This window comes from Ustilaginoidea virens, chromosome 4 (genome assembly GCF_000687475.1).
Source record: "Ustilaginoidea virens chromosome 4, complete sequence".
NCBI classification, from domain to species: Eukaryota; Fungi; Ascomycota; class Sordariomycetes; order Hypocreales; family Clavicipitaceae; genus Ustilaginoidea; species Ustilaginoidea virens.
In genome coordinates this window covers 4,144,102-4,169,176 of record NC_057319.1, presented here as the reverse complement: position 1 = coordinate 4,169,176, position 25,075 = coordinate 4,144,102, and the positions used below count along the sequence as shown (strand labels likewise).

At 55.6% G+C, this 25,075-nt stretch overlaps 6 protein-coding genes across 6 annotated transcripts; 3 read left to right on the top strand and 3 right to left on the bottom strand.

Annotated features, from left to right (window-relative positions):
- Window positions 1-687: 687 nt before the first annotated feature.
- Window positions 688-3,477, bottom strand: UV8b_05585 (uncharacterized protein; the record flags this gene model as incomplete). The annotated part of the gene is made up of 1 exon (XM_043143082.1): window positions 688-3,477. The coding sequence occupies one exon, from the start codon at window positions 3,475-3,477 to the stop codon at window positions 688-690; it is 2,790 nt and encodes a 929-aa protein (XP_042999015.1).
- Window positions 3,478-4,263: 786 nt separating this feature from the next.
- UV8b_05584 (uncharacterized protein) lies at window positions 4,264-9,648 on the top strand (the record flags this gene model as incomplete). Its single annotated transcript, XM_043143081.1, has 1 exon — window positions 4,264-9,648. The coding sequence occupies one exon, from the start codon at window positions 4,264-4,266 to the stop codon at window positions 9,646-9,648; it is 5,385 nt and encodes a 1,794-aa protein (XP_042999014.1).
- Window positions 9,649-11,501: 1,853 nt separating this feature from the next.
- UV8b_05583 (uncharacterized protein) lies at window positions 11,502-14,732 on the top strand (the record flags this gene model as incomplete). Its single annotated transcript, XM_043143080.1, has 1 exon — window positions 11,502-14,732. One exon carries the CDS (start codon window positions 11,502-11,504, stop codon window positions 14,730-14,732), a length of 3,231 nt encoding a protein of 1,076 aa, XP_042999013.1.
- A 556-nt stretch (window positions 14,733-15,288) lies between these two features.
- On the bottom strand, window positions 15,289-16,297 carry UV8b_05582 (uncharacterized protein; the record flags this gene model as incomplete). Its single annotated transcript, XM_043143079.1, has 2 exons — window positions 15,289-15,799; window positions 15,981-16,297. The coding sequence occupies 2 exons, from the start codon at window positions 16,295-16,297 to the stop codon at window positions 15,289-15,291; spliced, it is 828 nt and encodes a 275-aa protein (XP_042999012.1).
- A 682-nt stretch (window positions 16,298-16,979) lies between these two features.
- On the top strand, window positions 16,980-18,637 carry UV8b_05581 (uncharacterized protein; the record flags this gene model as incomplete). Its single annotated transcript, XM_043143078.1, has 3 exons — window positions 16,980-17,142; window positions 17,226-17,831; window positions 17,991-18,637. 3 exons carry the CDS (start codon window positions 16,980-16,982, stop codon window positions 18,635-18,637), a joined length of 1,416 nt encoding a protein of 471 aa, XP_042999011.1.
- A 1,467-nt stretch (window positions 18,638-20,104) lies between these two features.
- Window positions 20,105-24,089, bottom strand: UV8b_05580 (uncharacterized protein; the record flags this gene model as incomplete). Its single annotated transcript, XM_043143077.1, has 2 exons — window positions 20,105-23,603; window positions 23,833-24,089. 2 exons carry the CDS (start codon window positions 24,087-24,089, stop codon window positions 20,105-20,107), a joined length of 3,756 nt encoding a protein of 1,251 aa, XP_042999010.1.
- Window positions 24,090-25,075: the final 986 nt, after the last annotated feature.

Below are 25,075 nucleotides of genomic sequence, written 5' to 3'. Positions count from 1 at the left end.
GGTGCAGGCGGCGGTTATTTGCGAAAAGGACCACGGCCATGACCACAACGGGATCAGAAACTTTTGAGAAAAAAAAAAAAAAAAAAGGCCAAAAGCATGCGTATGCGTGATGTGGTGCTTTCGTAGTGACCCACGGGCAGTGGTAATGGTACTGGCCCGTCTCGAGTTGGCGAGTTGAGAGCTTCGAACACAAACGGCCTGGCTCGCTGGCTCTTAGCCTAGGAAGGCCTATTGTAGACATGGCAAACGTACTGAAATCAGGCCAGTCTGGACAATGTCAATGTCATCTCCAAGAATCTCACGCTTCCTTGGTGCGCCGGAGCTGGCAAAAGACAGTTTCACGGGGGAAACGGAGACGTGCTCCCTACAGATAGGGCCTAGTGACTTGGACACCTATGTCGCAGTATCTGCCTATTGGGTTATATAAACATATTGCTAGCACAATCATCAGTTGGTCGCATATTGATTGAGTAATCTACAGGTGAGCGAGCATGCACATGCTCACCTGTCTCGCACAAACTATTGTGCAAGAAGAATACCCCAGTATACACGTCGCGCTTCACAGAAGAACCCATGGGGCAACAAGATTACACAGCAAGAGGGTAGAATAAGTGGAATTACATCAAAAAAACACGCTTCGCTTCGCTTTCTTTCATCGAGCCGCGGGTTCTCCAGTCTCCGACTCCCTTACATGGTATGGTGGATGTGGCGCCCGTCCTTGTTGCCAGCTTTACGAGCTTCTTCCATTTCCGTGTCGATATCCCACGTGTCCCAAAAGTCGCCCATTTCCCGAAACATGTCCTCAACAATGTCCATAGGTTCTTCGGAAGCTCCATCGTCAAGACCTTCCTCACCAGTTGCCCGCTCTTCTTCATCTTCTGCTTGGTCTTGCGCGATAGCCCCGGCTTCTGCAGCTAAAAACGTCTCAGCCATAGCTCCATGTCCAGGACTTGTTGTCGTACTCTGCGAGGCGCTAGGCAGCAGTTTTGCGCAGAAGCCATTCGTCCCCTTTGTCATCGCTTCAAAGTGCTTCGAGAACTTGTTCCCGACGCCGGTAGCAAGGTCGCTGATCGACGATGTTTCTGGGGGAGGCGACCTGTTTCGTTCCCTTGGACAAGATGCTGGCATCTCTTCGTCCCCCTGGCCCGTGACCGAAATGCCCTGAGCCTGCCGAAGCGGAGTAGCCCAAGAAACCCGCCCTGCCTTGCGAGGTTGGCTCCATCTGGTTTTCAAGATTGACGAGCGTGACCCGGGGGCGCCGGAGGACCATTTCTGGCTGTTTCGCGGCCGTTTAGGCGATGGTGACAGGAATGACGAAAACGGCTTGAAGCAGAATTGAGGTTCCGGTGTCCGCGGCCTTTGCTGTGGTGCTGACGGCTTGGTTACTCCCTCATCCGTAACCCTTTTGCTGTTGAAACTGGAGGCAAGGCAATTCTCAACGCGGAACCAAGGGCTTTGAACATCTGGAACAAGAACGGAGGAGGCCTCAAGCTCCGTTTGCAAGGTAGTCAGTAAACGGGCCTTGGAAAGGTTGGGAGAGACGGATTCTAGAGGCTTTCTGGGCATCATCATTTCGTCAGTCTTTGCCCAGGGACTTTGCTGGGAAGCAAACGCAATTGGTTCGGTTTCTGCGACTTTTGACCTGCTGTCCAATCGTGAATTGATGGGATTGTAGCCCATGTCAATAGCCATGTCGTTATGCTTTCCTTGGTCATTTAGGATCCCGTATTGCATTGGCAAAGTCTCTTCTGGGTATTCGGTCGCAAGATTTGCTGAATCCTCTCGCACAGCCGCGGCTGTCGTCCCTTTTGAGAAATCGTCTCCTGATACGGGCAGGTGCTCAGGTATTTGACTAGATGATGATGATGACTTTGTCGTAGGTGGTGTAAGTCGATTCCGAGGGGGAGAAGACTCCACTTGACTCAAACCTTTGCTACAATCAGCGATGCCTGCCAGCGCCTGACATTCGTTTCTTGGATTGCGAAGCGGGCCAAGGTTCGGAAGCTTCGATTGAGAACTGATAGTTTCAACGTCTTCAGAGGCCTTTGAACCGCCTTTTTCATACTCTTTGGGTGTGGAAATAGCATCATCCGACATGATCCGGCGTGTGCCGCGCTTAGTTTTGTTCAACTGTTCAGGTGCGATAGGATTCTCGTCGTTCGAATCGATACGTGTTTCGTCAGAATTTAGAACAGGTGCTATGTTTTGCCCGTCAAAACTTTGCCCCTTGCTGATCGTCTGTTGAAGGATTGAAATGTCTCGTTTTGGTTCGATGCCCAAGGTCGGATTACCGGGCTTGTCATTCACTCGTCCCAGCTGTTCACCAGCGAATACTCCGTCATTACCGTTCGACAACGCTCCGATGCGTTCAAACTGACATGCCCCCTTGGCGGTATTCTGCTCATTTTCGCGGGCTCTGATAATAGATACCGAACTCTGTTGATCAATGAACACATCCTCAGATTGGGTTGTATCGTTTCTGCTTTCGACAACATTCACTCTCATGTGACGCAAGCGTGATGGCGTGGTTGGTGTGCTTGCGGATGAGGTAATATGGTTTAAGGACTGCTCTTTCTTCGTGGGGGTTGAAGTCACGGAAGCTTTGCGTAACGACACGGGAGACGACAGGGCAGCGGCAGCAGCGGCCTTGCTAGGACTCAGCTCATCGTCAGATTCACAAATTCTCTTCCCTCTGCTCCTGCGCATTGCTGGCTTGGGAGATGGCCGCTTGGAGGGGGAGTTGAACGGTGGTGTGTCGCCAAAATTGCTTGATGGTTCATCCGCCATGAGCTCGTCAACGTCTTCTTCAATTCGCCCTGAATGCTCATCTTTCCGATCGGACTTGGACTTCGGTTTCTTCGCCGGTGTCTTCTTCAGCCACTCGGAATCCGATGCGCTCCTTTTCTTAGCTGGTGGAGCGTTATTCATGCTGACGGCTGCCCAGCACTCATCCTTTTTCAAAGGCGGCTGCTTTACATCTTCTCTCCAGCGGCAGACCATTTCAAACTCATCTTTTCCAAGATGAGGATGCTTCTGAGTGTATGGAGCCTGCTTAAGGCTTTCAGGGCTCGGCAAATGGCAGTTAATGGCGGGAGGAAGCTGGATTGCAACATCTTGCCTATCGTGGATCTGCCTCGGACCTCGCTGTTCCGCACTTCTTCCATTTTCCAATAGAGATGAATCTGTCGTTTGCTCGATGCTGGCGTTGTGTCGCTTGGAAAGCCACGGGTTTTTCCATCCCGAGGAGCCTTCAAACGGTCCCTTCATTGACGCTGAAAGGAGAAAAGGAACCGTACCGGCCAAGAAACGCTGCCCGGCGGCCTCGTATCGTCGCTTTCTGATAGAAGAGCTTTCGTAACCATCATCTTCCGAGCCTTCGTATAGCACATCTTCGGGGGCGCAGAGGCACTCTGAATAAATAGTGTCTTCGCCCCAGACATCCACGAGTTTTGTCGAGCCCCCTTTCCCAGCTGCCATTTCGTCAACTGGGAGGAAAAATCAAGTCCGAAAACGGATGCATCCAAGGTCAGATAACAAAGTAAGGTTCCGAAAGCGTTCGATGCATGGTCAAGCTTATTTGGACCGAGACGGAGTACGAAACGCGAGACGCGCTCACGACATCACGTGACAGCGCGTTAAGTGGAAAGAGAGAAACGGAACACCCGCTTTCACAACGGAAAGCAAGCTGTGTTTCGGGTCCAAGACGCGATGCTTTGGGTTCTGATGCGAATAGGACTGTTTCTAATGTAGTGCAATCACGATTCAAGGCCTATCTGGTGCATTGATTGCCTTCTATGCAGGCTTAGAAGCAAGCCTGAGCACGGTCGAGGAGAACTTCTGGGTCCGTTGACAGGGCAACCATGTCCATCCAATCAAGTGCATTCCATTGTTTACATCATCGCTATGGAGGTACCACAACACACTTCCTTTACGCAGTGCAACTCGCAGAGCATTTCGCGCGACCCGTTCGATTCTGATTTTATTTTGAGTATATTTGGACAGCACAGGAGAGAAATACTCAGCCGTCCCGGCCATTCTATCGCAACTTTTCTTGTTGACCCAATCAATCCTGACGGCTCCGTCAGTGTCCGTTCTTTTCTTCGCTTCGTATTGCGCCTGATTCATCCTGCTAAAATATCCATCCATCCGCACACAACCCCACCTCGGCATAGTATCTACGGCATCTGTCTTTCATGGCGCCCTGATTCATTACAGCACACTATATCTTGACAGTTACTTCACAGTATCCATACACGCGCCAGGATGGCGCCTGCGTGGCTGGACTCTCTCTCTGAGGACTGGGTCTCCCAGAATGGATCTGATGCTTCCGAAGGCCAGCTTCCTCCCCTACCACCCCAAGACGAAGTCGAGACACCACAGATACGACAGTTTGCAAGCCGGATACCTCGTAGAGCAGGCAATAGGTCACCAGCTGCTCCACGAAGCGAAAACAGCTCCAACATCCTCAGTGAGCGCAGCGCAAATGAGATCAACATCTCGATGAAGAGATTGCCTTCGAAGTTGTCGCAGGAGGTAAAGCCTGACGTGTCGCGGTCTGCTTCAAATGGATCGGTTGTCCATAAAAGCCTCCCTGGTCGCCGATCGCCAGATAAAGAATCCTCAACCCCAGAATGGAGGAAGCGCTTGATTCACGGGGACATGCCGTATGGTGAGCAACGAGACTTGTTTTGTTCACCCGCGGTCGGGCTTCAGGATATGTTCAAGCCCCCTCAAGAAAGCGGACGAGAGTCTAGGACTGGCCATGACGGCCCGCATTACCATGATACGACATTACCATCGAGTCCGCCAACATTTCCCCAGCCCATCACCGAAGCTGATCTGGGAGATTACGAGGACTTTGATGAAGACGATGAATATGCTGTGGATGTTACTCCTAGCCCGAGCCCCCGACCACTGCAAAAGGGAATAAAGTATAGGCCAAACCAGAGTTCGCCAATTCCCGACGACCGAAATTCAAACTTTCCTAAGGGTAGTTCCCCCCCGGATCCTCCCACGCAGGACGAAATCTACCGCGATGAGAGCTGCCTGAGCGCCTTGGCACATGATGACGTAATGAGAAAACCAAGTGGACAGAGTGTCACGCGCAACGAAGATTTCAGCCCTATCCTGATTGGAAAGCATAGTGGTGGCAATGGGAACGTAGAGTTCGCGCCCATCGAGGTGCCCGTGGACCAGTTGTGGGCCAAGCTGGAGCGCTTGCGGATCAACCAGATGCTTCTTAGCTCCCAGGCCGACTTTCAAGCGGGATTTGATACCAGTCCGACCAAAATGCCGGCTGATGCTGAGAACACAGATGAATATATTGGCAACGGAGGCTTCGTGAATGTCCGACGTGGAGGAAGATCTGGTGATGGGTCATTCTATAATCGGGGTTTGAGTTCCGAAATGGTCGCTGATACGTCGGGAATGCTTCCCGAGGAGTCTTTGCAGGCCAGCACGCCGAAACAGTTCCTGTCTGGAAGGGGCACCAGCTCATATCCTACGGTGCAAGTCTTGCGAAGCCCGTCTTTACCTCGCGCTCCGTTCCCAAGTCCAGATAAAAAGAGGCGTTTGTCTGGAAGTACTTCACAGCCGGAAAACAGCCCGCTGAGACTCTTCGGTCCATACGATACGTTCACCAACCAAACACTTCTGAGACGTATCAGTCAATTTGAAGAAGAATCTAAGAGTCCGTCGCAAAGATCCGAGTTGTCGCGTGAAACCGAAGCATCGCTAGTCCCGGAAAGCCCTGCTGAAACATCAACGGCCCAATCACGAAGTTTAAGCAGATTCGGCAAGAACGATTTAGAGGGATACGAATTCCGCGGAGATTTGTCAGATGCGATCTATGAAGATTCTGATGTCGTCGGCAAGGAAAACATTGCGCCAAACCATACCTCACTACCGCCGTACCCACTACAAGGAAGTGCCACCCGAGAAGGTTCTCCTGATGGAGTTTCTCACTTGGTCATTGACCGCAAGCGAAGCAAGAATCAGACGCCCCCTCAGACGAAGCTGAACGAGTTTCCCCTGTCCCCCACCGATATCCCGAGCAGTGCTGCGACACCCAAACGTGACCCAGCCTCCGATAGCAAGCGTCCAATAACTTCTCCATCCAAGGATCCAACTCCCAAAAGGCGGCGGACGCTTCATCGATCAGATATTGCATTCGGAGGTGAGGCGAAAGGCGGGGCGGCTGACGCTACAATCACACAGACGCAGTCGCCTATGTCGAACAAGAAACGCAAAGATGCCTTGCCCGGAAGTTTTGAGGTGGCAGATCCCGGTGTCCTAGCACAGAGGCCCATCTTATACCCTCAAGGCACTGCTTCTAGCAGAAATCGTATGGTATCACAGGATCAGACCAAGAGGTCGGCTATTCGGGCGCCGCAAATGGAAGGCGAGGCTGCCTCCAGCGATGCTGTGACTGAAACGGATCGTAAGCCGTCCATCCGTACACAGGATTTTGTAGACCAGGCAGCTCAAATTATGGCCATGATCCGCAACCAAGTGAGGCCGGAGCTTGCAAGTTTAGAGGAGTCTGAAGAGCATGGAGAAGAAAAAGGAGAAGAACAGAAGCCAGTCTCAGACACGGGATCTAATCAGGACTCTACCAACGAACCTTTCTCTCGACCACCAAGTCGAGAAGGAAAACCTGTACTGTGGGTGCAGCAACGCCAAGCCGACCCCGAGTTGTTGAGCCGACTAAAGAAATACCAGGAGTTCAGTGACCTGGGCGATTTAATCACGTCTTCAACGAAATATCCGGGCCTCGCTAACGAGGAACCGGCTGGACAGCGTGACCGAACCGCCTCTTATGCTGGTCCGATGCCTGTTTTGGGCGAGGTAATTAGTGACCTGCCTAACGTCCGGATTACAAGCAACGCTTCTCGTGATGTGCAACAACGAAGTCCCTCGCGAGATTATCCTTCGATTTCATCCAATCAATCCACAAGTCGGAACTTCCCATCCGCCTCTTCCAGGGGATCTGATTCGCGGCGCACATTATTGCCTGAGACTGTTTCCCATCTCATCCCTGACAGAGTCGGTAGCATGTGTCTGGACAAGGATAACAATGTCTGGGTGAAAAGAAGAGAGCCGCCTCCGGCGCAAGGGCGTCATTCTCTGCTCTCCGAAGACAGCGAAGAGGATCCGTTTGCTAGCATACCGGATCTTTCCGTTGATATGAACAAGGAGATGCAGAATCTCAGATTGGCGAGCGCCGCAAAAGAAGCGTTGACAGTCCACCATCTTGAGCAGCGAGACTCATCAAACAGTCCGTCACGACGAACGGAGAACAGGGGGCATGTGACAGTACCCCTTAGCCAATCCTCCGCTTCGCGTGCAGCAGTATTCAAGGCTGGGGGTATCAGCAAGCCTGCAGCTCCCGGGGAAGGCCAACAAGGGGAAGAAACGGGACTCAACAATCATGATGATGAGGTCAACAAGAGCAGAGGTTACTCTTCAACTAAGCGACGTAACCTTACGATTTCCTTTTCATCGCCGGTAGCGTCCGTTATCCGCGACATTATGCCAAACAACTCCCCTGGTGATGAGGACGAGATGGCTCATCCTTGGCCCAATAGGTCTGCGGAAGAGACTTCATGCCAAAAAGTCACGCAACCGACAATGACAACACCAGACCTGCGTGACAGCCACAAACAGGCCTCCGTCAGACAGGCGTCGCTTCGGGGACCGGCATTTATCCCTCGCCCGGTGTCTCGGATTGACGAACAAGATGAAGAAAGCACTGTTGAGCTCGGTCATGCGGATCGGCAACTTAGTATAGTTGGCGAACAGAGCATGATGAGTCAAAAGACGCCAGACGGACGACGCGCTAGCCTCAGCTTTGTCTTCAACCACACCCCGGGATGCGGTCCGCTCGCGTTGACAGCAGACGACAGTGCGTTGATTGGGCGAAACGTCGGAAAGTTGTCACTGAGCCCTCTTTCCGAATTCACTCTCAACAATCCTGACCAGTCGTTCGGGTTCGAAGTAAGCTATGTGATGGGTCCTCGACACCTGGCAACGGGCAACGGGTCTAGGAAAGTATTGTCCATGACTATAAGAGAGCTCGTGGATCGACTGGGCGAGGCTGAACCCAAGGAATCTTTCTGGGAGGATATGACGAGTCTCGACCTTCACGATAAGCGTCTTGCCAGCCTCCATATGCTGGACGAGTTTTGCGGCAAACTGGTCAGCTTGGATGCTTCTGCGAACAAGCTCAACCATCTCGAGGGTGTGCCCTCTACAGTCCGAGAACTCAAGGCGTCTCACAATTGCTTGACCGAGTTGACATCGTGGGATCATCTGATGAACCTGCAGTATGTTGACATTTCCAACAATGAAGTCACGAGCTTATCGGCGCTCAAGAACTTGGTTCATCTTCGGAGCATACGTGCAGATAACAACCAGCTGACAAGCCTGGACGGACTGAACTCGCACGACGGATTATTATCGCTCAGAGCGAGAAATAACATGATTAGGGCGGTAGACTTTTCGGTGTCAATGTTCAGGCGGCTGCAAGATTTGGATCTGAGCCAGAATCAGATCAGCTCCATCAAAAACCTGGATCTGCTTCCCGCATTGACGCATTTGAGGCTGTCCAAGAATCGAGTGACGGAGCTACCCGAAGTGGCATGCATGTCACCCTTGCGACACCTGGATGTCAGCGACAATGAGCTCATCGCGCTGGACGTGGGCCACTTCCGCAACCTGCATTCATTGCATGCAGATAGAAACCGCATTCATCATGCGAGTGGCTTTGGCAGCACTCGCCGATTGGATAGTCTTTCGCTCCGCGAACAGCGGGGAGACAAAGGCTTGGACCTGGGATTCCTTGCCATGGCATCCGAGGTTCGCAAGCTGTTCCTGTCTGGAAACCACATGCTGGACTTTGACCCGCAGGTCGATTTCCTCAACCTGCAGCTACTGGAACTGGCAAACTGCGGTCTGCAGCAGTTGCCAGAGAAGATGGGCCAGCTGATGCCAAACTTGCGAACGCTCAACATCAACTTCAACGCCGTCAGCGACCTGACGCCGCTGCGGTTCATTCCGAGGCTGAAGAAGATTCTTGCGGCTGGCAACCGGCTCTCGGACTGCGCCGCGGTCACCGAGCTCCTGACCGAATTTCCTCACCTGACCCAGCTGGACGTGCGCGACAATCCCGTCACACTCGGGTTCTACGCCCCGCTGCTGCAAGTGATGGTACCAGCCGCCGGGTCCGGATCCGTTGATCCGTTTATCCTGCCCAATGCCGATGCCGCTAGGGACGGAACGTTTGCGAGCAGGCTGGACGAAGCCACAAAGCTACGACGACGGCTGCATCAGGTGGCTCTCGTGGCGAGCTGCGGGCGCTTACGCACTCTGGACGGATTGCCTGTCTGCAGGGAGAAGATGTTGGCCAGAGATGAACTGCTGCAGACGTTGATGCAGGACGGGGTGGTCCCTGATGCCGAGCAGCTGGAAGCTGGTAACAACAGTCTCCAGCCTGGCCGAAAGCCAACAGAGGATGACAATGGCGCGGACGAGGAGACCGTGGCCGATGAACAAGCCAGGGCACAGCTCGAAGATGAAGCCGAGGCTGCCTGGCAACACATGTCTACTCTCAAGAGCAGTCGATGGAGCAGGGAGGGCAGCTTTGCTTAGCTCACGCATACAAGAGCAAGGAACACGGGCGGGACGAGTACAGACGCGAGCGGGAACAGAACACTTGATGATTTGAACGACGTTTCCTTTTTTTTTTTTTCGTTTTTCTATTTCTTTTTTTTTTTTTTTTTTTTTTTTGCCTTTTTTGATTTGGCCACACGTGTATTCCAAATGAGCGGGCGTGAGCGGCGTTTGCGTTGTTTGGAATAGGGCAGCATTTTTCCACGTACTTGCTTGTTGCGGCGGCTTCCATCACCTGGTTTCATGGGACGAGGGGACTGCATGACTAGAGGAACATGGACTTCTTTGGGATGACTTGAGGGTTTGGCTTCGACTAGGGTACTGAGAAGAAGACTTTTTTGACGTGTTTTATTTCCTGGTCAGGGACGATTGGCAGGCCGGCGCAAGGGCAGCTCTTTGTCAGGGCTGAGTGTGCAAGATATAAACAGATGTGTATAGATAAGTCCAACCAAGACTTTACTAGGGCGTCGGGCGTCGTTTGCGACCTACATTCCCATGCTTCTCAGAATAACCTCCCTTTGTTTCTGCCGCCAAGTAGCTCTCTAGATATGCGGAGCAGCAGCCTTTTTTTTTCTCGATTTTCCTCAGCTAACATATGTGCCTACCTAGAGGTACACGCTACCTAGGAGGTTAGTTATGGCCTGCTTGCAGTGGCGTAAAGTCCAAGGGAGGCCTGGGGCCTTTTGCATATATCGAGTCAGGGAGCGATCCGGGTGGGCAAGCCCTAGCAGGTACAGTACTGTACATTACCACATGCACCTACCTCCTACGTACCTTACCTAAGGTCTGGTCCCTCCTAACCTCCTAACCCAAGGTGGCGAACTCACCTCGTGTAGAAGACGGCAAGCTGTCTTTTGCCGGTGGTTGCGATTGTAGAAACGCAATATACACAGACCTTGCAATTCCCTGATGAGCAGAGCAGAGTGTGGCAGGGGGTATATGGTGTTTAGAAGCACATGTAAATTTGTTGGGTTTATAGGTTTGGAATGCTAATGAACTTGCAGGCACGGTCTAGTTAGTACATACCTTGCTATATTACAGTACCTTGCTGCTCGGTCTCTGCCAGGTGCCTAACGGCATTAACCTCCCTTTATTTCGGCTGGCGCTACTAGCCTGCTACCCTGCTGCTACTATCTGGTACTACCTGGATAAATGCCGGCTGGTACATGTATGTACCGACGGGAAAACCGGCTGCGCTTAGGGCTGCTTCCCACTAACTGGGCACCTCTAAAGTCTGGTACTAGCCTACGGTACCTGCCCAAGGAGGTATCGGGCTGCCAAGTCCTGTACACTGTACGTACGTCAGCTTCACAACCCCCCACCAGCGCCCATAGACACATAGACACGGACGACAGACGACGGACGACGGACGACGGACCACGCGGTCATCTATCCCTTCGTATTTCCTCGACCATCCGAGTCTCGTCAACCTCTACCTCCTCCTCACTCACCAAAGTGTCAATCGGACCCTGCAAAGTCCCCGGCTGTGAATTACCCAACCCCCCCCTTTTCTCACCTCTGACCAACGGCCGTCCCTGCCTTTCCCGACCAAGTTGCAAATACAGCAGCAAGTCACGAACAGACCGAGAGCCGAGCGCCCTGCCAAGCTGACAAGCACCAAGACTTTCTTGTTCCTTTTCATGACAGCAAACCATCAGCCACGACTGCACGCGAGCTGTGTGAGGGAGCGCTTCGGCCCTTCGATCCGTCATGCGGAACTGTCGCCACGGACCATTGTCGATCACCCTGTGAAGCATTCCTAGGCGGTTACACAAAAGCGCTCGCTACGTCAACCGCACATCACCAACTGCGAGTTGCTGGGGCCCAGAAAAATGGACTCGGCGTCGGAAGCACCCTCTTCGTCGTCATGTCCTCTCCAACGCTCCCTCTCGCAGCACAGCGCAACGTCCACTCGATCCCACAAAAGCACGAGAAGCAGCCGGAGTGCCGCGTTGCGTGCCGGTCGGAGCCGCCGACTCTTGAGTCAGCCGAGTAGCTCGGCAAGCAGCGTTGCAGCCAGCGACAAGTCTTTGACAAGCTTCCCGAGCTTCAGTCCGGACCCATCATGCGCTGATCGTTGCGCGGAGGACGAGGAACCACTCAAGAACGCCGCTCAAGAGCCCGAAAACAGCAGCGGCGCAAGACATGTAGGCAGCAAAAGCTTCTCCGTCGTAGACACTCCGATGGGGAAACCTTCGCCTCGCGATGCTCTGTTTGGTGATGCCCCGCTGTCACAGACCATTCCAGGGGCGCTGCATCAAGCCGACGACGAGCACATCGAACGCCTCATCGGTCGGCACGGTGCCGTATCGCTCGTCCGGCAGATCGCCGGGGACCTGGCCCAGCGGGATGCTCAGCTCGCGGCCATTCGCCGACGGGCGGACCAACGAGAACGTGCCCTGAGGAAAATCATACGAGAGTGCGGTCTGTCCAACATGGATCTCGAAAACCGTCTGAAAATCGTGGAACTCGAGTTTCGCTCGGGCAAGCGGCAGTCTAGTCATGGAGACCATGGCTTGAGCGGCCTCATGAGCGACGCGATGCAGGATTCAATGACGATGCGTGCGGACGGCGAGGGGGAGATCTGGACCTCGACTCTCCGTCTGGGTGGAAACACAGACGCCACCATCGCGGAAGCCGGGAAGAGCACTCTTCGAGGCTGGAAAGACTATCTTTGGGGGGTCGGGACTGTCAAACGGGCAACCCGTGCAAACGGCGATGACGCCAACCCAACAGCCTTCATTCGCGCACGATCCAACATGGGACGGCGGCCTGCTGTACAGGAGGACTTGTTTACCCCTCCGGCGGAAGCCAGCATCACGACCAACATGAGCAGCTCGAGTCGGGCATCGAGCGTTCATTCGGCGGCTGCACCGGAGCGAAAGTCGTCGACGTCCTTGGCCAGTCTGGCCCTGAGGCTCGTCGCCGGAGCTGCAGCGACACCGGGGGCTGCTGAATCGAGGGGCAGAGCAGCAAGCGCTTCGGCCCGGGCTGTTCCCACCAGAGCCGGATCCTCGACCAGCACCCGAACCGCCCAGTCCGCGCGCTCTGCGTCCATGGCTGCTGGCAACAACCCCAAAGCCCTCATGGCCATGCGCAAGACGTCCCAGACACCACAGGCTTTGTCAAGCGCGACATCGCTCGGGCAGGACGCGTGGGCAAGCATGGCCAGCAGTCCCCCGAACCATTCTTCGAGCTTACGGCAAGAGAGCTACGGCCCGGTTGAGCTGGACGCCATAGTACCTCCTGAATCTCAACCTCCGACCTTGAACTACACTTACAACAATAACAGACTGGCGGCCGGCGAGTTTCTGACTGATCGCTTCGGTTTCATCTACGATCAAAGGCGCAAAAAGAAGCAGCAAGAAGCAGCAGCAGCAGCAGCAGCAGCAGCAGCAGCCCACCACGAGGGTAGCAAGGGCAGTAGCCGCAGCGAACTGCTCGCAAGTGTACGCAATCGCATCTCGCCCATCCTGGCTGAAGACCTGCCCAGCCCCAAGGACAGTGTTTCGAGCGGCGCAAGACCAGGCAGCCCGAACAGCCACGAGGAGCGAGCTGAGGAGGATGGAAAGCCCAAACGATGGCAGGATTACCTGAAGATCGCAACCTTCCCCACCGAGCTTCTTAGCCACACCCCAAGGACGAAGGCGTCCACGCTGCAAGTTTTGGAAGGGACTGGCAGTGTCACGCCCGAGCTGCCAGGGGCCGAGCCCGCAAAGGGGCTGGTCATTACCGCGACGAATGCCGGCTTGATGCCGCCACAAGGCAGCGCGACAACAGCCGTCGACAATAGCGGGACCCCTCAGCCGTCCGAAACAGACTCGACCGCGGAACCGCCTTGCCGGGAAGAAACGGAGCCGGTCAAGATTCTCCTGGAACAGCTCAGCGAGGTGCACGATTCCCTGCAGCGCGACAAAACGGTCAAGTGGAACGACTTCTTGCGCAAGGTCCGGGCCGAGCGAAGGCGCGAAGGCCAAGCAGCAGTGGCTGCCGCCGCGGCGGCCGCCGAAGCGCGCCACGAGACGCCGGCCATGATTCTCCCAGAAACCCGGGTCGCCAACGGCGAGATGATTGGGATCGCGGGCCTGGGGAACAAGGGAAAGGTTGGCCGAGCCAAGTGGAACGAGTTCAAGGCGCTGGTGCTCGGCGGCATACCGGTGGCGTACCGCGCCAAGGTCTGGTCGGAATGCTCCGGAGCCGCCGCGCTGCGCGTGCCCGGCTACTTCGAGGACCTCGTCGCGCGGGACGGCCACGACGACGATCCGGCCGTCGTTGGCCAAATCCAAATGGACATTGACCGAACGCTGACGGACAACGTCTTCTTCCGCAAGGGGCCCGGCGTGCCGAAGCTGCGGCAGCTGTTGCTGGCGTACTCGCGGCGGAACAAGGACGTGGGCTACTGCCAGGGCATGAACCTGATTGCGGCCAACCTGCTCCTCATCATGCCCTCGGTGGAGGACGCGTTCTGGGTGCTGGCCTCGGTCATCGAGAGCATCCTGCCGCACGGCTACTACGACCACTCGCTCATGGCCTCGAGGGCCGACCAGCAGGTGCTGCGCCAGTTCGTGTCGACGGTGCTGCCCAAGCTCTCGGGGCACCTCGACTCGCTCTCGGTCGAGCTCGAGGCCCTGACGTTCCAGTGGTTCCTGTCCGTCTTCACCGACTGCCTGTGCGCCGAGGCCCTGTTCCGGGTGTGGGACGTGGTGCTGTGCACCAACGACGGGAGCACGTTCCTCTTCCAGATCGCCCTGGCGCTGCTGAAGCTCAACGAGAGGAACCTGCTGCGGTGCGACACCCCGGCCGGGGTGTACACGTACATCAACCACCACATGACGGAGCACGCCATCAGCATCGACGGGCTGATCCAGGCGGGCGACGGGCTGAGGCGCGTGGTGCGGCGCGAGGACGTGGAGCTGCGCCGCAGCAAGGCGATCCAGGCGGAGAGGGCCATGGTGGCGGCGAGGGACGAAGCGCGAAGCAGCAGGGCGGCGGCGGCTGCTGATGCTGGAGCTGGGCAAGGAGCAGCCGCAGCTGGTCCGGACGAGGAGCTTGCCTTGCGCTGACTGACTGGCGACCTACGACCTACTGAAGCGGCAAACCCCGAGGAAACGAGGACGAGCGCCGCGGCGGGGTCAGACGAGACGGGGGGTTGGAAAAAGACTAGAATTCGGTCCCCAGATGTGATGCCGCTTTATTGTCTCCGAGACAATCCCAACACACACGTTGGGACGTTTTGCACTGGGCCATGCCAACCCAGCCAGCCCTTGCAGAGGATTGGCAACGAAAATGGCGTCTTCGATGCGGGCGCCCGTCTTTTATTTTAGCGAAATTCCTCGCGTCATGACCACTCAGGGGCTTTTTTCTGAAAACAAACGCCTGATCATATGCGTATACTATGTACAGAGGCGACGGGGGAAGAATTCAGTGCCAGTGCCAGGTCCTAGACGATGCGCCGCTCCCGTTTGGCGATTACAGGTTTATTTTCTGTTCTGATGAATTTTCCGCCTTTTCTTGTTGTCCCCGTGCTCCCCCCTCCCCCCCCCCGGCGCCCACAGCTTACCTACCTTACCTACCTACGTGGCTTCCCCCCCTCCCTCTGGAAAGAAGGCCGTGGCAATTTTACAACTTGGGCTTGTTGTCCTTGGCCCATTGGGCATACCACACCTTGCCAAACTCCTTGCGCTCGGCCTCCAGCCTCTGGTCGTCATTGAACCTGCCTTCTTGGCGGTCGACGCCCTCCCTCCGCAGCTCGCTCAGCAGGTCTTTGTGCAGCTCCGTCTTGATGACGCCGAACACGCCGGCCTTGGGCTTGTCCGCAAGCTGTCTGTCGCCGACAAAGGCCAGGGCATCCTGCAAGCAGGTAGCTGTGGCGTCGGCGATGCCATGCTCCACTGCCTGCTGGCCGGTGAAGCGGCAGCCCTCGAGGGCCAGGGTCCGGAAGGTCTGCGGCGTGAGGCGGTGACGGAAGATGGCGGCCATGGGGGGTTTGAGCGGAGCGCCGAAGAGGACCTCGTTGAGGCAGAGGAAGCCCTTGGGGGAGGGCGCGAGGCGGTAGTCGTGGGCCATGGCGAGCATGAGGCCGCCGGCGAAGGTGTGTCCGTTGAGAAGCGCGACGGTAGGCATGGGGTATCTAGAGTTTTTTTTATAAAAAAAAAAGACGTTGGCCTCTGGCGCGGGTTTCTCTCGCGTCGCAAGCGCACGTTTTTGAGCCAAAGGCAGGCAGGAAAGGGGGGCAGCAGCGGCCGAAAATAAAATAAAATGAAATGAAATTCAAAATTCAAAAATATGATTAAAAAAAAAAAAAAGCTCACGTCAACAATCTGACCCAGACATCGTAAAACAGCTGCCAGAAGCCGTCGGTGTTGATGGCATGCTCCAGGTCCAGCCCGTTGGAGTAGAACTTGGGGATGCCGCTGGTGGTGATGACGACGCCGGGCTTGTAGCCGCCAAACTCGATGACGTCGAGGGCCTGCAGGAGGGCGCGGCAGAAGGCGGTCGTGAGGCGGTTGTCCGGGGGAGACGCGAACGTGAGCACGTAGGTGGCGGGCTGGGGCTCGGCGCAGGTGATGCTGCCGCCGGGGTGAGGGCCGCAGGGGAGGATGGGGACGGTAAAGAGCGCTCCGGACATTTTTTTTTTTTTTTTTTATATTTTATTTGGGCCACTGCCTGTTCAAGGAAGTTCAAAGTAGGGGAGCAGGGAGCTTGGCGATGGGGAGGAATGGGCAGAGCAAAAGGCGAGGCGAGGCGAGGCGAGGCGAGGCGAGATGATGCGTTGGCCTCGGCTTTCGTGCAGCTCGTGGACGGGCGGGACTCGGGAGGTTGCGCCGCCCCACTTTTCCCCCGAGGCACATGTCAGGAGCAGCAGCAGAGCAGCGCATCTGGAAACGCAGGGCGTGCAAGCCCAGCATGAGCTCCTTTCGGATTCGGGACGCGGGATGAGTGAGGGCCGAGATCGAGGTTTGCAGGGTTTGCAGGGTTTGCATCTAGGTTTGGTTGAATGTCGGAGCATAGGCTGTCTCGCTGCCTCGCCGCCAGCTGGTCGAGCTGGTCGAGCAGGTGCTGGTCCAGCGGTCCTACCTTCCTTCCAAGTTCCCACGTTGCCCCACGAATCAGACACGCCATTCCCCTGCCCCACCCTGGCTCGCCTGCCAAAGCCGCCAAAAACATCATCAACACCATCAACACCATCACCACCATCACCACCATCACCACCATCACCAGCACCACCAGCAAGCACCAGCAAGCACCACCAGCACCACCAGCACCACCAGCACCACCAGCATCGACCCATGATTTCTGCTCGGTAAAAGATGGCCCCCCGCACCATTGTCTTTTTCCACCCGGACCTTGGCATCGGCGGCGCAGAACGCCTGGTCGTGGATGCCGCCGTCGGCCTGCAAGCCCGCGGACACCGCGTCGTCATCTTCACCAACCACTGCGACCCCAAGCACTGCTTCGATGAGTGCCGCAACGGTACGCCTCTCCCGTCTCTGGCCCTCGCCGCCAACCCTCTCCCCCGCGTGCCTGCTGATCCGGCCCCACCCCCCAACAACAAGGAACCCTCAATGTCCGCGTGCGAGGCAACTCCCTCGTCCCCATGTCCGTCCTCTCCCGACTCACCATTCTGTGCGCCATCCTCCGCCACATCCATCTCCTCCTGACAGTCTTCCTCTCCGGCGAGCTCGCCGCCCTCCAGCCCCACGCCTTTGTCGTCGACCAGCTCTCCGCCGGCCTCCCCTTGCTGCGCTGCCTCTTCCCCGCCGTCCCCGTCCTCTTCTACTGCCACTTCCCCGACCTCCTCCTGGTCCGGGGCCGCCAGTCCCTGCCGAAACGGCTGTACCGCCTCCCCTTTGACTGGATCGAGGAATGGAGCATGGGGTTCGCCCATGCCGTCGCCGTCAACTCGAGCTTTACGAAGCGCATCGTGGCCCGCACGTGGCCGCGGCTGGCCAAATCCGTCGTCACAAAAGTCGTCTACCCCTGCGTCGATACCAAGCCTCGCGCCGACGGCGTCCAACCCCACGAGGGCCTTTCCTGCCACGCCGACAAGCTGATCCTGAGCATTAATCGCTTCGAGAGGAAAAAGGACGTTGGCTTAGCCATCAAGGCCTTTGCGCGGGTTCCCCAATCGCAGCGCAAGCGAGTCTGCCTCGTCGTGGCCGGTACGTCTCGCGGCTCCCCTTTTCTTTTTCCTTTTCCTTGCCCCCTTTTCCCCATTTTCGCAACCTTTTTGGACCGCAACATGGAAAGGGGAAATTGGCAGTCTGGACAAGAATCAAAACCAAGTTTCATTAGTAACCAGCACACACGCAACAAAAAAGGCGGCTACGATCCCCGCGTCTCCGAAAACGTCCAGTACCACGCCGAGCTTCAAGCCCTCGCAGGCTCCCTGTCGCTATCTCACCACACCATGACGCCCTCCAACCTCTCGGCCGCCGCCGCGTCCCTCGCCGCCGCGCCCCCCGAGACCAACGTCCTGTTCTTGCTCTCCATATCAAACACCCTCAAGGCTGCTCTCCTGCGCTCCTCCCGCCTCCTCGTCTACACCCCCACAAACGAACACTTTGGCATCGCCCCTCTCGAGGCCATGCTCTCCCGTCTTCCCGTTCTGGCCGCCAACACGGGCGGGCCCGTCGAGACCGTGGCCGACTCCAAGACTGGCTGGCTGCGCGACCCCGCCGACGTGCAAGCTTGGTCCGACGTCATGCGCCAAGCCCTCGCCATGTCGGACGAGGACGTGCTCAATATGGGCGTCGCGGGCGAGGCCCGAGTCCGCGAGCTGTTCGCTCGGGACAAGATGGCAGAGTCGCTGGACCAGAGCCTGGACGAGATTGTGAAGATGAGCGCCACGTCGCCGCGCCCCCTGGGCATGCTTGGCGGTTTGGTCGTCCGGGGTACCTTTTTCGCACTGGCTGCTGCTGTCTCTGCGGTCTTGGTGGTTCGTTTCTTTGGCTTGCAGTCTAGATGAGCAGGGGAGATGCTGTTCCTTTGGCGTTGGTGTCTGTTTTCCTGGTTGCATTCTTGCGAAAAGGGCATCTTTTTTTTGGTTCTTTTCGCATCCAGTCCTCTTTGCCTCATCCTGGCCGGTCGAACAGCATGTCGCGGCTGGTGGTAGGTATGGCCGTATTGCCAAGTCCCTGCGTTGAATGCTTCTTCTTCGAAACACATGCCATCCACATCAGCACATGCCATCCACATCAGCACATGCCATCCACATCAGCACATGCCATCTACATACACCACGAGCCATCTTAGTCCCCATTCACACAAAGTCATCAGTCGCAACTCATGCCACGTACGTTGGTCTTCGTTTCATATTCACTACAGTCATCCACCCGTCGTTGTCGACGACTCCACCAGCAAAGCTTGCGCCAGACGCATTTGCATCCAAGAACACAAAGACCCGGTCTCCGAGACTGAAAAAAAGAAACATACCAACGCCTCGTTTCCCTCCAGGGCCCCATTTCAAGAATCGTCATCGTCTTCTCGTTCACAGCTAGCCTCCCAAACATATCTATATGCAATGCCCGTCATGGAACCCTGCAATGTCGAGGCCGGAAAAGGGGGAAATGATGATATAAAAAAAAAAAAAAAAAAAGTAAACGCACATCCTGGCCTCATCAGGCATTGGCTGAGGATCCCGGGTCCGCGCTTTCCTTGGAGAAGCAACCGTGACGTGATGAAGAGAAAAAAAAATTCCAACAGAAGCAAATCAAACCCGCCGCCCGGGGTATATTCCGCCCTACATCAATCTAATGTGTCCTGCAGGTATTGCATCTGCCCTGGCCCGAAATGATTCCAAAGAAGATATCGGGAAAAAAAAAAAAAAAAAAAAGAGAACAAAAAGAAAAGAAAGGGTGGGGGGGAGGGGAGGGGGGGCGATGGAGTGCGGAACTCGAAAGGAGAGACCACTTTCTCCAAATAACGTAGAAAACATGGTGCTATGCCACCCCAATGCAACGTCAAAAGCCTGAGTTGCTTCTCGAAAGCATGCTCAAGCAGGTTCCTGTGATAAACGTATTTTGAGTGTGTATGCTTTGCTTGCGCCCGACCCGTGACTTTCCAAATGTCCGTTGAGACGCCGATTGCAAACATCGAAACATCAAACATCTTGCTCGATTCTTTTCGTGTCAAGTCCAAGGTCGTCCTGCGAACAAAATCATGGCATCCGTGGACATTGCCTACAAAGCGCTGAATGGGAATAAGGGTGAGATGAAGAAAAACTTCAGCAGGAATACAAAATAGTCAAAGGTGCTCAAGCAAAAAGGCCACGAAGCCAAATCTATAGTCGCGAGGAACTTTGCCCTTTGTGTGGACTACCGGGAGAACGACGCAAGGGTCCGTGTCGGGATATCTGTCGACGCCTTTGGCAAGGCATATGAATAATCTAATAAAAATTGTGTAGCATGAGACATTGTGTATGTGCGGGGATTCGTCATCCCGTCACGTCTCTGCCTGGAGCCCGCAGGTCGTCGCTGCAGACAGCAACCTTCTTGGCGGTTTCGTTGCTGGCTGTGCTTGCCCCAGTGTCGCGTCGTCTGGTTTCACCAGGTCGGGACCTTGACCTGCCTGTCGGAGAGGCGTCTGTCGGAGAGGCCTTCTTCTTTGAAGAGGCCATCAAGAAGATCCCGTCGTCGCTGTCCTCTTCTTCGTCAGCATGTGGTGTCGATGGATCCATGTCCTCGGGAGAGCTTTCTCCGTCATGCCCAAGACGTAATCTAATCGGACCACTCTCCATGGCTGGAGGATGTTCAAACAAGGGGCTCACTGTCGGTTCTTCCACAAGTGCAGGAGGTGTGACTGCCTCAGACGAGCCTTCATGGCGTAAGCCATGCCCGTTTGCAAACCGAGGTGAGCCCAGCAATTCAGTCTCCATGTCGGCAGACACGGAGCTTGCGCCGCTCAGTAAAGCTGGCAGGGAAGGGTCCGACTGGAAGATCAGAAGCTGTTCTGGCACGCTTTTGTTGCGTTCGGTGCTCGACGGGCTAGCTGTTTCGCCGGGGCTCGTGAGAGGTGTTCCTGTACTATCCATAGACTCCACACTGGATGACTTGGCCGTATTGATGGCATCGCCGCTGGGCAGAACGGCATGCTCTGGCCAAGCCCTCGCCGCCGCATAATTCGGAGACGGCGGGCAGGGGATTTTGGCCGGCTCAATTCCGTCTGCCGGCAGGACTTGAGAATGAGTCAGCGATTCAACAGCGGCATCGACACTCTGGATGAACTGATCAGTTGGCACGCTGGGGGTTGCATACAGTGCGGGGCGCTTCAAGCTGTCAAGACTTCCTACGGTCGCTGGAGGGTTGGTTGAAGGGCCGCTGCTACATGCCTGCCGAAGTTGGAGGTTGGAGTCTGATAGAGGCTGCCCATGTTGATACGCGGCGGGGCCAGCTTGTGGAGGAGAAGAGGAAGGTGGCGAAGGACTGTTGTATCCCCGAGTTGCCCTCCCTAAATCCAGGGACTTGACCGGCCCAGAGTGTCGGTGGTGATGATCGTACATGATGCCAGTCGCAACAGCAGCTGATACGGACGAGGATCCGTGTGATCGCTTGTCCAAACTCAGGAAAAGTCCTCGGTCAATAGACGCGGATCGGGAGTTATCCTCACTCTGCGACTGCAGGGCTCGCGACATCCGGCTTCCGTCTCGGGGAGGGTGTGAATGAGCTTCCACGTGTGGTGTCACGGGAGTGGATTGGGTTTCGGAAAGGGCTGGGACGAGCTGCAAGAATTGCGATGTCATCCTGCCGTGATTGAGATGGCGCTGGAACCGGCGAGAGCAAGCCGTGGCGGCAGAAAAATCAGAGTGACTGCTGCTGCTGAGATGGTTGCTCCCATGCGAAAGCCACAAGCCCCTGGACCCTTCCACGGGCCGCAACACTGTAGCCAGCGGATCGTAGCTCGAGGCATCATCAGCATGAGCCGTTGTGGAGGTGGCAGCTGTCGCCGGCTGACTTGGACCTCCGAGCGGCGTGTCTCTCGTCGCGCCAGCAAAGTAATCCTCGGCACGAAGGCTGAGTCGCCGCTCCAAGCTTGGCTGCGTATTGGGAACGGCATTCTTGAGCACGCTGTCGCCGGCAGAGCTGGCTACGCTGCTGGTGGCGCGCCGTCTCGACCTGCTGTCGCTTCGTTCCCCCAGCGGATGCATTACCTTCCCCACAGCCTTTTTCATGACCGACCGGGCACGTTCCAGGAAGGTGAGAGGAACGACAGCATATGACATATCCTTTTCATCGACTTGGATTTTCCTTCCCTGGGACGGTCTTGCTGGGTCGGTGTCGTCGAGCCAGCCGGCAACGTTGGAGATGCCCTGTACAACCCACGGGTGCCGTTTGATGTCCCGGAGGCGTATTCGCTTTTCGGGGTTCTTGGTCAGCATTTGCCGAAGCAGATCGTACAGGAGATTGTCAACGTCCTCGTACTCGAGGTCGTTATCATGACGGTAAGGGTGTGCATTCTGCCGCTTGTACAGAGAATGCTCCACAGGTGAGGTTGAGGGATCGACGGGCTTCAGACGGCGACGAGGGATATGAACCTCCTCCGTGGCAATCCTTCGAAACATCTGGAACTCATCTTCTGCCAGAAAGGGTATTCGAGCAAAAACAAGACAATACAAAGTCACGCCGAGTGACCAGACGTCAATCTGCTCCGACACTCTAGGTTGAGTGGCACTTTCCAAGTCTGTGTAGCAAAGCTCGGGCGCAAAGAAGGCAGGAGTTCCGACCGTCTTGGCAAGTTCAAGGTCGTCGTCGAAATCCTTGGCCTCTGATTCAGATACCGTCTCATCTAGCTCCCCATCACGGATGGGTCGACCAAAGTACGAGACTCCAAAATCAGATATCTTTACACGGTGATCTCTGGTCCACAGCAGGTTTGCGGGCTTAATGTCTCGATGAACAACGCCTTGGTAGTGCAGGTACTCCAGGCCCAAGACCGTATCTCGAAAGGTAGACCGAGCTTGTTCAAAGGTAAAGCACGGCACAAAGGAGTAGTCTTCAGCAAAAGGATCTTGGGCATAGGGGTTGTAGTCGACAGAAGACATGTGCGAAATGATGGAATCGGCCACACTCGATGATCGTTCACGGAACTTCTCCCCAGAACCGTTTTCAGCATGGACGTTGAGCGCGGTACCATCAACGGTACCGTCAAGAGCGGCCGTAGAGCCGGGGCCTGAGCGAAGAGGACCAGGTGTTTCCACTTCGTCAACCCACGAGAGGTCTTCCGCCAAGTCGGAGGGTATCAAACCTGCCGAGGTGAGTGAAAGCGATCGGGACGGGGCTGCTGATGAGCGTCGAGAACCCGAAGGTGATGAAGGACCATCCGTAATGGCAAAGTCATCACGAGAAGAGACTCGAGACCAGTGACCAACACTGCCGCCTTCTTCGGCCGCGCCATGCTCCATGCTCCAGTAGTCGGACGTGCCGGGGAATTTTTGGGCCATCCTGGCCCTCTTGAGTTCCTTGATAGCCTGTCTTCGTTCGAGAAGCTGGTTGTATTGCTCCTCCTCAGCTGTCGGAGCAACGCCTCCCATCTCCCGTTCGGTACGCCTTCGTTCATACAGGCAGATGTGTGGCAGGCCCTTTTTTCGCCAGACTATCTCGCCCAATTCCACATGCTCCAGCACCATGTAGATTTTCTTGAGCTCGGGATCGTCAATCACCTCGAGAAGGGCAACCACGTTGGAGTGTCGGATTTTTTTCAAGATTGCAATCTCTTTTTTAGTCTTGTCTTGGGGCGACAGGGCCATGACCTTTCCTAGCCTTCGCTTCTTGGAAAATCGAGGAATGATTTTGATGGCAACATTTTCGCCAGTTTCCAAGTTTCTCGCAAGCTTGACCTTACCGTGCATGCCACGGCCGATTTCCTCAATCACTTCATACTGATTGATGGTCTTGCGCCCATTGAGATTGTCAGAGTCGATGAGGGCTTTGTGGGTCCTAGGTGAAAAGAGATGAGCAAAATGACAAAACGGGGTTGGCAGGAAAACGTATCGAGCCAGAAAAAGATATCGGGTTGGAGGGGGAGAGAGAGAAGGGGGGGGGGGGGCTGCGCTGTGATGAATGGATGAAGCGAATGGATGAAGTTCTCTGGCTGGACTGGGATAAAGAACTAGGAGGGGTAGGGTTGGACTGGTAGGGAGACACAACATTATGATGGGGCACGTACTCTCTGACTTTGTGCTGATTTTGCAACGGATGCAATAGGAACGGGCTGTCGTTGATAGGAGCCGGCGAATTACGTTCGGAAATCGAGGTATAAGGGTATCGTGATGCAGTCGGGCTGAAGAGGCCTGGCGAAGATACAGGGGTACTGTTTGCCGTGCGAAGCGGTATCGCCATCGGTTGTGGAAGAGGAGTGTGGAGGGACAGCGGCTCCGGGAGGGTTGGTGATTGTTGCTGCTGTGTCCTGTGTGGAAACTCCATCGTGAAGTCGGATTATACGGTCGCTATCGCTCGAGTCGACATGCTGCTCGAAAGGTGAGCAGCGCACTCGCAAGGCTGGTCCGAGGAGACAGGGTGAGAGTCGCCGCGACCAGAGAGACATCTAACGCCGCATGGCCGGGAAAGACTCGAAGGCAGGACTGCTTTCGAAGACGGTGGCGACAAAAGTGACACAGCAGAAGCAGTCGAAGCAGCGATTGTGCAGGATGAGTGGAAAGTAGCCAACAGCAAGGGGGGGGGGGGGGGGGGTTACTGCCAAGCTACACAAAAACAAAAAAAAAAAAAAAAAAAAAAAAAAAATGGAAACAAAAAAAAAAGATATGAAAGAACGGGAGGCTAATGTGAGTGGACTTGGAGATGGCAAATGGCACAGAGAGCGGAGGTTTTGTCTTGAATTACGCTGGAAGAGTGGCGGACGCGCAAGGAAGAATTGAGAGGGGTGGGAGTGGGGGGGCGGGGCGCGGCCCACTACTACCTCTTTTGGCGCTGCGGGTGCTGCGGGTATCCGCTTGGGTGCTGTTGGAAGTGTTGGAGCCTTCATGTTGGAAGTTGGTTGGAGGTACATAATTGTTGTCTGTTGTCTGCATGTGTTGTCTGGTCGGAGTGGCAGGTGCTAGGCACTGGCAGTAACAGCTGCGCAGCGCAGCGCGCAGCGCACTGGGCATTGGGCACTGCGAGGCAATGCGCCGACCACATGCACCAGACGGCTGCATTAGGTACCTTTCCTTAGGTATCTTAGGTACCTGCCTTGGGAGGTAGGCAGATGCCTACAGTGATGGAAACAGTGCGGGCGGGCTGCTAAATCAGCGACTACGGAGTGCTTGCGAAGGATTGATCGATGCAAATTTCCCAAATGGTTGGGGTGAAGGCCATAGACCAGACGTCGTCCATTCATCAGTCTCGAGATGCAGGAGCTTGCAGGCTGCAGCACAGTGCAGGTACCGCACATGGTTGGAGTGGGTTGGAGT